Genomic DNA, 12,500 nt, shown 5'->3' on the forward strand with positions numbered 1-12,500 from the left:
TGAATATTAAATACATTTATACTGCTTCACAATCAAAATTTAGAGTCTTTACTCAGCACAATCAAGTGGGATTATAATCAGAATGTACATTGGAACTAAATCTGAACCACAATCTGGATTTATAATATGCATCATACTCTGAATCCAGATTCAAATACACAATTCTTGGCATATAATTTTAATTTAAAGTAAAGAAAATATGTACTACAAAGTAGATACAGTAAATCTTATTCACAGTCTGGATCTATAATCTATTAGGCAGAATAAATCTGAATTTTAATTCAGACTTGAGTCTATCTTCAGAGCAGCTGAAATCTGAATTACATTAGGAATTTGTAAAACAAAATTCAGACTGTGATGGTTCCAACATGAATGTAAGCTACAATCTGAATTTACAATTAATTTGAATTATAATGTGAATGCAAAATTATACGGGAAAATCTGGTTTCAGGATTATATATTCAGAAAAGAATTTAAATAAATTCTTTCAGAACCTATATTTAAATTTTATTTGAATTTAATTCAAACAAAAATTTGAATTTAAAACTGGTCCAAGAATGTAAGACACAACATCTGATTTCACAATTAATTTGAATTACAGTGTGATCCTAAATTATATGTCAAAATCTTCATTCAGAAGTATATGTTCAGAAAAAAAATAATCATATCATTCAGAACATATATTTAACATTCTAAGAAAAAGAAAAAAAAAAAACTGAATTCAAACTGGTCCATGTGTATAAGCCACAATCTGAATTCACAATAAAAATTTTAATATGCAAAACATATGTCAAAATCTGCTTTCAGAGTTATAGATTCAGAAAAATACACATGAATCATATCATTCAGAACTTTTATTTAACATTCTATATATATATATATATATATATATATATATATATATATATATATATATATATATATATATATATATATATTCAAAATTAGTCCAAGTTGTAAGCTACAAACTAAATTCACAATTAATTTGAATAAGAATGGGCATGTAAATTATATGCCACAATCTGGTTTCAGAATTTTAAATTTGAATTTAAAACTGTTCCAAAATAATATGCAAATGTTAGACAATGAGAGATTAATCAAAGCAAAACTAATCTGGATTACAATCTAGATGTACAATCTAGATCATAATGTCATTCCAGAATGACATATTTACAACTAAGATTTACAACTTAAATTTAAAGCAACATTTGAATTCAAAACTACCTCCCAAATCAATCTAAATCATTCCAAAGTGTAAATTCAGAGCAAAATTATTATTATTATTAATATTATTATTATTATTATTATTATTATTATTATTATTATAAATTGGATCAATCTAAATCTTAATCTAGTTTTACAATGTAAACAACAACAAGGATTCCATTCCGATTCCAATCTGGTCATTCAGTTCAGAAAGAAACTTTCCCAAGTTCTCAAGTAGAAGAACTGGTCACACTTTAATTTAGCACACAATTCATGCTACTAACTTATTACCTGCCTATTAATGAGCTATTAACTGTTCATTAGTAGTTGTAAAGTATAACCTTGTTATGCATTCCTAATCCTACCCAAAACCTAAACCCAATTCTTACTTTACTTACTAGTAATAAAAAGCTAATTAATAGTTTACTAAGCTAATAGGGTTAGTTTTTAGTTTGTAACCACCTTTAATTGTGACCTAAACAAAATGTTATAGAAGAGCTAAATTCCTGAAGTAATAATATTGTTGCGCCACAGCTTCAGTATTGGATTTCTTGGCCAAATCGGTGCAAAAAATGGTTGTTTTATCCCTTATCTTAGCTATCAGCCTCCAGACCTGAAACTCCACAGATCTGAAAGAACGCTCTGAATTTTAATTCAGACACAGTCAGCCAACAAACTGCTTCACGGTTAGTTTAGTCAATGGAACATGCCAGAATACAGACAGCCTCAATACTAACAGACTTAGCCATATAACAGTAAATTGTTGACCAAAAAAAGGGCCAATAAAATGAGAGATAGATATAGAGAGGGTACGGGACTTACATACACATCTGTTATCATCCAGCAATATCCGTTCCCCTCGGCAAGAACAGTTTACCACACCAAGAGGGGTCAAAAGGCAGAGGTCATGACACCCTCCGTTATTTACGCTGCAGGGTGACGCCTCACCTGGAAGTAATAAGAGAAATTCATGAAAACAAGTCCGACTGTTTGACAAGTTTTACAGCTTGTTGTTAGAGCAAGGAATTAAAACAAGTCATGCATTTGGCGCCATGCTCATTTTAGGAAGGAACAACAGAAAAATGGAAAAATGATGTTTTGACAGGGTCTTAAATTGTGTTCTGTGGGAAAAAGCTGCAGAAAAAAACTGAATTGCATGACTATGAAAAAGTTCCTAATGCAAGTTTTACTTATGCATTGCGCAAATATGACATAATGCCTTACAGAAAGCTGCTTGGTTTGAAATTGGCTTATAGATACATTGTTGGACATTGGCACAATTTTACAGTTATTTACATAAAAAAAATAGCCAGTAAAATACTGCATACATTCATTCAAGCATCGTGAGTAATTTTAAAGCTTTTACATTAACATAATGCATATTAGGAATTTGCAGTATTCTACTGTAATCAAAAGTAACCAAGTACCGCTACTGTAGTTAAGGACAAAAATTAAAAAAAAAAAATTAGTCACTTGTTTGGAGTTTACTAAATTCAAAAGCAGGCCCGGATTGGCTAATCGGGAGGACCAGAAATTTTTTTTCTGGTGGGCCAGTTCGTTTTTTTGTCCGCGAGGGCCAGTGTCCCTAGCTGCTTGCACTCTCAGCAGTCGCACTTTTTAAAAAAAATTTTTTTTTTTTTAATTTATTTTCTCGCAGCCCCGTGAGCAAAATGCAGCCTGCAGGTTAATGATGATGTAACTTAACTATAATTCGACCCCAAACAGCGACACATTAGTGAATATAAGAATTCGAATAATTAATATTAATGAATATTACACCTGATCAATGAAAATCAGATGATTCACTACATTAGTAAATCTGACATAACTTTATCAGAAATCTGAAAAGGGGAGAAAAAGATCAATAGAAAGCATTACTGTGGTTAAAAGAGTCTTGCAGTTGACAGTGCAATGCTTATTTTCTATTCCAATAGTGCCAGCATAACAGCTCAATTGTGGTCCAGTGCTCAGCCCGTTATGTTATGACGCCGCCGACCCGAGTTGGAACCTCACTTGAGTAAATTATTATTTTTTTAATTTTTAGTGTTGAGACATATAATACTGTTTGGGTTATTTATGTAGGTGTTCATATTTTATTTGTTTTTTTTTTTTTTGTGTGTGTGTGACCACCATTACAAAGGACTGGATATCTATAAAGAATTTTGAACAGAATATATATTCAGATATTGCAGGAAAGGACATTGTGATGTTTTAAATTATAAATTTGGTGATTTAGCTACCCTTTAATGTTCACATATTTATGAAAAAACATTTAAAGTTCTAAAGCAGCTATTTCCTTGAAAAAGACTTGTCATTCGAATCTAAATTGGAAATTACGTTATTTTAATATAGTCAGTCGTGAATGGAGGTGGGCCGGTCTAAGGCTTAAAACTCCAGGGCTGAAATGGAGTCCAACTCCGCCCTGTTTAAAAGTAAATACTGAAAATAAAGGTGTTGTACTGCTAGTGTAAAAAAAAAAAAACAGTAAATGTACTGTGCAATTTGTCATACTGTAAACATAAAATGTTGTAAAGGACATTTAAAAAAAAAAAAAATGCAGTAAGGCTATTTTACTGTAAAATGAAATTGTGGTAGGGCCCTGCTACTGTAAAATACATTTACAGGTAAGTTACTGTAAAGAGGTAGTTGCGGTAACTTAATGGCAACAGTGCTGCCAGTAAGTTACTGCAGTAATACAATGTCTATCATGTCTAACAGTGTAAGCAGTGCTTCCTTCTTCTATACAAGCATTTAATCTGTAATCTCTATTTAAAATGAAGATCACAATCTTTATTTAGAATCTATATTCAGAGTAAAAGGTATTTGTGCTAAAATTCATATGTTTAATATGACTCAAAAATACCGGTTTCAGAATTCCTTATTGGAATCAAGGAGAATCTAAATCATAAACTGCCAAGACTATATTCAGAATGTATACCCAGAGACCAATTTGGATTCAAACTGGTTTTTGATTTGGATTCATGTTCAAATTGCAATTTGGGTGAACAATATATTGATATATATATATATAATGTAAATTCAAACCAACATTTAAATTTTAACTAGTTTTTGGATTGGATTCAAATTTTGAATATGGATAACCTATATAATGTATAGAAAAAAGGTGCCAGATTTTTATATATATATATATATATATATATATATATATATATATATATATATATATATATATATATATATATATATAGATGCATTCTAAATAATAAAATCCAGAATAAATATTTAGTATCTACATTCAAAATATGCAAAAATTACAATATGGTACCGAAATGTATTTGAATGATAACAGTTTATATTCAGTCCAAAATTAATCTCGATTACAATATGGATGTACAATACAGATCAAAATGTTATTCCAGAATATTAAATCTAGAACAAACAATCTGAATACACTTTACAAATATTTTTAAAATGAATCTGAATTACAATGAGTCTACATTCATAGAAAAATTAAATAGGATTACAATCTTTTTTTCTTTTTTTTTTTTTTGTTTTTACCAGTAATCTAAATGTAAATATAAATTAAATGACAAAAAAAGTTCAAATCAAAACTGGTTCCAAGGGGATAAATAGAGACAAATTTGGATTCAAACTGGATTTTGATTCAGATTCATATTCAGATAACAATTTGAATGGACAATATATTGTAATATAGATGTGAACGTAATTTTGAAGCAACATGTGGATGTAAACTGGTTTTGGATTGTATTCAAATTTGTATCTGGACGAACAGTATAATATAGACAAATAAAAGTTCAGGAATCATTTAAAGACACATTCTAAATCATAAAATCTGGAATAAGTATTTACAATTTATTAAAAAAATCAGGATTACAATCTGGACCTAAAATGGATTTAAATGACAACAGTTTATATTGAGTCAAAAATGAATCTCGATTAAAAAAAGGATGTACAGTGCAGATCAAAAAGTTGTTCCGGAGTTCTATATCTAGAGCAAACAATCTGAATAAAATATGTTGAATTTTTAAAATCTGAATTCAAAACAGGTTTTAAAATTGATCTGATCAGATTACAATCTGTTTTTACAGTAATTTAAATGTAAATATAAAAGCAAAATTCAAAATTGGTACCAAAAGGATATTCAGAGACAAATTTGGATTCAAACTGGTTTTTGATTTTCATTCATATTCAAATTACAATTAGGATGAACAATGGAATGTAATATAGACTTGAATGCAATGTCAGAGCAACATTTGGCTGTAAACTGGTTTTTGGATTGGATTCAAATTTGTATTTGGATAAACAATATAATGTAGAGAAAAAAAATGTACAGAGATTATTTATATAAACAAATTCTAAATCCCAAAAAGCAGTCTAAATAAATATTTAGAAAACAAATCTGAATAAAACTGTTTGAATCTATTTTTAAAATCTAAATTAAAAAACAGGTTACAAAATGTATCTGATTTGAATCTATGTTCATAGAAAATTCATGTTTTTTTAGATGTGAACGTAATTTTAGAGCAGTGGCTGTAAACTGGTTTTGAATTGGATTCAAATTTGTATTTGGAGGAACAATATAATGTAATTTAGAAGTGAATTTAAATTCAGAGCAACATTTGTATTGTAACTGGTGTTTGGATTGGATTTAAATTTGTATTTGGAGAAACAATATAATGTAGAGGGAAAAAGGTGGGAGAATTATTTAAACAGAAACATTCTATTTCATAAAATTCAAAATAAATAAAAATATAAGATTTCAATTCAAACCTGGTTCCAAAGGGAAATTTCCAGATCAAACAGTATCTAGATTTACATAATCTGGATTTATTAATTTGGATTACCGTCTAAATCACAATCCTGATTAACAATTCACATTCAAATCCTGGAAAACCTTTGTGGCATGATGGATGTACAGTTATATTTTGTGATATAGATTTAATTTTATTCATTTAATATAGATTTAATTAATATAGATGTTAATTCTAATGCACAAATCAATTTGAATCACAATCTAAATCACCACACTAAAGTCACTCATGGTCAACATTTCTTTGCAGCTAAAAATTCATTAAAATTGTCCTAATGTGACTGAAGCTTAAGGCAGCTGATGTCCTTTTACACAACACTTTCTGCCTGGCAGCGTTTACACACACACTGACACACAGGCTTGAAGGGCACTCTTGCAGTGGCAGTCAGAGGGTTGGGCTCCTCAGCGGGTGTGATTTTGAACTGTGTTTGGCACAGACGCTGGCATGGAGCGCGGGTCTCTGAACCGTGCCCTATCTACACACTCGCGGCTGCCAGACTCTAGAGCCATGGGCCGAGTGTATTCCCTTGCACAAATGGTGAGGATTCAGATGAGTGCATTGGGCCAACGTCTTTTCACCAGAGCGACATGGGCTTCAATCCCGAGAGGCTTTTGCCTATTATGAGATGGGGCTTTAAATAGCTTGGACTCCTCAATGGCAGATTTGAGCTGGCCAGCGATTATAAAGGAATTTCATTAGATGGAATAACAGGAATTACAGATGGTGCCCATTCTTTGAAGCAGAGAAAAAATTAAATTATGCCATTATATTTGAAATAAAGAATGCAGAGCTGGTTTTAAACAACATACGGGTGATGAAAATTAAGATTTGACATTGCAGTTGTTAGTATGACTGGCAACACTTTAGTTTAGGGACCAATTTTTGGTTAATATGCCTATTATTAATGGTGAGTTCACCCAAAAAAGAAAAGTCTGCTATTAATTACTCAACCTCATGCCATTTCAATCCACTGAGACTTTCATTTCTCTTCAGAACACAAATTGTGATATTTTAGAAGAAATCCTGGAGCTCTCCAAGTATCCAAAGACAGCAACAGTATAGATAAGTCCAGAAAATAAACCAAAAACATTGTCATAACGTTTCGTGTGACTTCAGTAGTGCAACTGTAATCATACGAAGCTCCAAGAACAATTTTGTGCACCAAAACTAGCCTTTTTAATGGACAGAATGTATCGGGAAATTCGTTATCTATGGACAGAAAGTTCTCGAAGTTCATCTAAAATATCTCAATTTCTGTTGTGAAGATGAATGAAGGTCTCAGGGGTTTGGTACGCCTTAATGTAAGTAATTAACAGGCCCGTAGCCAGGGGGGGTTCAGGTGGTTCGAAAGACTCACCCATTTGTTCCATCCATGAGCTCATTTGTCCTATTTTGACAGCTGTGGCATCATAAATAGTGAACATGACAAACTGAAAAAGGTTTTAAGACCAAGTGGAAACCTCTTTTGGGTGTTGCTTCGGTGTTAAATTCAGCTAATCAGATTTTGCCCAATGCAGACAATTATTTTTCATGAGTTCAACATCCAGCTGTGCAAGAAAACATACAACCTGACGTAAGTGAAGTCACGTTTCAATACTGTATTGTATTTTAATATAGAAAACATTGTACAAGAGACTTTTATTCTAAATTTTGGACCTCATACTTGAGAAAAAAAAAAAAAGACCAAATGATAAGATGTGAAGCAGCAAAAGCGACCGATTTCAAAATGAATTTGAATCCTATTTTGGATATTGTGTTGTCTATGAAGTTTGGACTGTACATATATATGATTACAATCTGACAATCTATTTCAGCTAAAATAGTGTTAAAATGTCACTAAAATGCAGTATTTAAATCATATAATTAAATATAAGCCTAAATGAGGCGTATAACTGCAAAAAGGTCCACTTTTTGAGAAAAAAAGAACCACCCCAATCACCAGGCTGGCTACGAGCCTGATTAATAACATAATTTTAATTTTTGGATTGACTAACTCTTTACCATATTATCAGTTTATCAGTAAAACATCATACTATACATACCTAATCCAATACCTAAACTTACCATTTTTGTTTACTATTAATTAGCAGCAAATTAGGAGTTTATTGATACAAAAAGTCATAGTTATTGGTTTGTTAATTGCACCTTAAAATTAAATAGGAATGACTTTGAATGTGTTTACCTATCTCTGTGTTTCAGTATTTTACAGCACAGTGTGAGCGAATTTAATAGAGTTGTCTGTGCCATATAGATAGGAGGGACAGTGGCCACGGAGGTCCAAATCTCCTAAGAGAGACGCGAGATGAGAAAATCTCCATTTGCGGTTTAGGATGCCAAGCATCTAAGCTGCTTCCATTAGAGTCCTTTGAAACACAGAGGCTTGAACCGCGAACAAAGAAATGTCTCTATTGAAAGCCAGGGAGGAAGTGGCGTGGAAAGTGAGCATTCTATAATTGTGTCACGTCGTATAAATTCTGCTAATTCTGTAAATTTCACGGTGCAGTTTTACTCCCCGGATGAATCTAGTTTGGGTTCTTCGCATTAAAAGATTTGCGCCTGAGGCACTTGAAATGTGTTGCTCCTTGTGAGTTTCAACAGATGCAATTACCAAGCACTGCAGGTGCAAGTTTCATGGTCGGAGAATATAAACGTAAAAGTCACCATGCTCACTAAACAGAATTTATGTAAATGTGCTTGCAGCGGTGGCCAGGACTGGGCTCAGTCTCAATGCTTCCAATGAAGGTTGCCAAGATGTACTTGAATTATTGGCTACAATCATTTTCTCAGGGTCAAATATTGAAAGTAATAATTTAAACTTTATTTTTTTGCCCTGCAGAATGGTAACTGAAAGTCTAAAGCATACAAATATGTATGCATTTACTTACTCTGAAAAAATGATGTCTGCAAACTTGTTGCAAACTATGTGTTGAGTTTACAGAAACAAATTAAATTTAGTAATTAAATTTCCGTTTAACTTAGTTTGTTTTGTTTAAATTCAGCCCCCCCCCTAACTAACTACAGTTTGACAAATATTGCAGCTGTTGGACAACATGATGTACTTTTGAGGCTTTTTAGGTAAGAATGTGGTTGTTTAGATTGCAACTCATGATGCAGTTTATTGAAAATCATAGTGCCTATTTTAAATATTTATAATTTCAGAGTTTCAGTGCATTGGTAGCCATTAGCCTGTCATTGAGCAGAACAAAGAGGGTTGATGTTGCACCGCAAGATGGCGACAGAGACCACATAATACTAGGAAATCTCTGTAGACAGATGGCATCTCATGCTGTTCAGCCTTATAATCTTAAAATGTGAGCAAAATTACCTGTTTTGTCATATTACGTTAGAGAAACATTGAAATACTAGCCCTTAAGTAACATTTGTGAAGTAGCAACGGTTTCTGCTGTTCTGACCAGCTGCAGATGTAAATCAATGAATGGTGGAAGAAAGTAGTTCCTCATACAAAAGGATTTTTGAGACTCCCTGTGTTTGATTTTTTTATTTTTTTTATTTATACACGATTATAAATGTTATATAAACCCAATTTCACTCAGCAGTACCGATATACAGCCATATTGCACTGCTACCCGTGTGATATTGTTTATAATTACACAAGCACCATCCACACAAAAGAAAGACTGACATCTGGAAAGTAGAATCTATAGATGTAGAGTATAATATGGCTGTATTATAAAAACAATCATAAAATGGGTCCTTCACTCTGGACACAAAGATATTATGATGTATTTTACACAAGGAAATGTATCACTCTGTAATCACTGGTTATTTCCTCCCTGGTAATATAAAAACGCTCATTAATTTGATTCGTCTCTGTATTTATCATTCCGAGCAGACATAAATGCAGCTTGTCCCACAAAAAAATAGAGTCAGCAGTAAATCCTGTGATTGTGTTCATCTTATCTGACCCTCATGTCAGTGCGTGTTGATTTTGCTCTAGCTTCACTGCACACAGCCATCAAAAACAAAGCCCCCAGTGCCTTCTGACGCATCTAACATCAGTGACTTTGCTTTGTGTTCGCTGTCATCACAGAGTAAGCATCTCAGACACCTTGTGCAAATAATATAAACAAGCTTTTGTATGACTAATACAAACAAGACTGAAAGTCATCCAGTACATCAACCAAGAAATGTTTATCTTCTAGTTGTTCATTTATTTATTTATTTATTTTTCATTTTTATGCTTTGATTTAAGGGTTATAGAAACAAATTATCCACCTTTTTACCTACCAGCATGAATTATGAGAGTAACTTTAGTTAAACTGTTAATCAGTGAAATGTTTTCAAAACTAGGTAACAAATAAATATTACACGGGCTGTCTGGAATCACAACATTACAAACTATGTTACTCCAAGAAAACAACTGTTGAAACTACTAACACAAGCTCATCGGGATAATTTAAATCATCTTGAACATCAGTCAATATGTTCATTTCCATAAATATATGCTTAAAGCATGCTTTTGACTGTTCGCCTCAATCTTGTGGGTGAATAATACGCAGGTTAGTTTGTGTTTTATTCAGCCATTTCCGTTTCTGTCAGCTTTGCATTTAATCTTGAACATCAGTCAATGCATTCACATCCATATTTATATGCTTAAAGTACAGTAGGTTACTGTGTTTGACTGTTTGTTGCAATCTTGTGGCTGAATAATACGCATGTTAGTGTACGCTCCGTTCATCCATTTCCATTACTGTCAGGTTTGCATTTAATTAAAGTATTAATAAACTATTATGTCTCAGAACAGTTTAAAGTACATCCAGTCTGTTGTTTTCTCTGAATAATTCCCTTCAGTCTTAAAAAACACTGTTCTGCTTCACATTGGGCTGGCGATAAACATTTCATGCTTCTTTCTGTGATAACAACCGCAACCGTCTGGATGTACTATTAACAAACAATTAAACAATTACTTACACAAAGACTTATAATTATCAAAGACCAAAAATAACCCCAAAAAAATGAGTGTCTTTCCACAGAAAAGATCTTTGCCCACTGGTCTATATATATATATATATATATATATATATATATATATATATATATATATATATATAGACCCGGAAATGGACAATTCGGTATCGGTTCAGTAGTAATCATAACTGGTTATTATGTAGTGACGTCATTTATCTCATATGCGCTATTTTGCCGTAGCTTACTGTAGTGAAAGAGGCAAGCGCGAGTATTTACAACACTCCAACCACTTAAAAATGCAGAAACTGTGCGCAATTTCACTGAATGTGTGTTTGCTGGACAGTCTTTCACTGACACTTGCAGCAGAAGCCCCTATTTCACTGTGATTGAGAGAATGAAAGTAAATTCCATTTCTCTCTCTCACTGTGTCCCGCTTGACCTGCTGGCGTGACCTTTCTTCTCCTCTAGGCTGTACAACGATACTTCTGGATATAGACACGAGCGTACGTTGCAGATTGAATTTTTTCCACCGTGTCTATCATGGATCAGCTGTGATCGCCGCTGCCATTTATCAGTGTCACTCATCTGTGAAGAGTGCAGCACGCAAGAGCCAATCGCAACCTTTGCTGTGGAGCATGTGACCAATCAAAGAGACAAGGATCAGAAAGCGAGCGGGATATTTATATTTGTTTATATTTTTTGCTATAAATGCTTGTGTTGTTTAAAGGTAAAGTTTATATATCTGACTGTTTGTATTGAAAGGACAAAATTGTAATACAATTTATATATAAATATAAATATATTTATACATTTTAATACAAGAATTGCTGACGTGAAGAAAACAAAGCTAACTAACAAAACTGTGTATGGTAAGTATCGTCAATGCGCCATGATGCACCGAGTTATCGAATTTAACCGAATTGATGGCATGATAATCATAATCGAACCGTGAGACCAGTGTAGGTGTAAATATATATAGTACATGGCATAGAGCTCAGGTAAGTGCACTCAAACTGCTCGCAACCCTCCCTTTATATACTTGTGCACCTTCTGGCTGTCATTTCCTCTCATTTCAGATTACCAAGCCCTCAAGTTCTAGCCAATACAGACCTCGCTGGTGAAGGACAGACATTTTCCACAACAAGCTACAGCAAAACCGTTCCTGGATCTACACTAATTCTTTATAATACAACCCAATTTAATCCTTATCTCCTGTATTTGCCTAGCTTATGGCTCTGGGGGTTAAAGCAGAACTGTTGTATGTGCTAATAACCATGAAGCGAGAACTCTAATTAGAAACTATACTGCCAAATATAAATTTGGCACTCAATGCATCCTAACTTGCCAAAAGTGGTCCTGTCTGAAATGGCATTATTTTAACATTATTTTCATAATGGATTCAAAATAAAGAACAAAGCCACATGTACCTCTCACTCGATTTTCACTATTTGTATTTGTAGTGCAACCTTATTATTTAACCCTTGTGTTAACCCTTAGTTAAACCTTTCATTATGCTGCTGGCTGTTTTTGCCCCATTGACTTTGCATTATAAGCACATTTTTGATTGCAATG

General features: G+C 32.8%; 2 protein-coding genes across 4 annotated transcripts in view; one reads left to right on the forward strand and one right to left on the reverse strand.

The window, feature by feature from the left end:
- Positions 1 to 12,500, forward strand: part of LOC147831535 (uncharacterized) — a 600,059-nt gene that overhangs the window by 153,982 nt on the left and 433,577 nt on the right. The gene's annotated exons all lie outside the window — the stretch shown is intronic.
- lrp1ba (low density lipoprotein receptor-related protein 1Ba) overlaps positions 1 to 12,500 on the reverse strand; it is a 458,912-nt gene that overhangs the window by 147,068 nt on the left and 299,344 nt on the right. For all 3 annotated transcript variants that reach the window (XM_087304094.1, XM_087304093.1, XM_087304095.1), the window contains one exon: positions 2,029 to 2,154. In XM_087304094.1, coding sequence (XP_087160220.1) covers positions 2,029 to 2,154 — 126 coding nt within the window. The remainder of the gene's footprint in view (positions 1 to 2,028; positions 2,155 to 12,500) is intronic.

The sequence above is a fragment of the Danio rerio genome, chromosome 22 (assembly GCF_052040795.2).
Source record: "Danio rerio strain M-AB ecotype USA chromosome 22, GRCz13ab, whole genome shotgun sequence".
In the NCBI taxonomy this organism is placed as follows: Eukaryota; Metazoa; Chordata; class Actinopteri; order Cypriniformes; family Danionidae; genus Danio; species Danio rerio.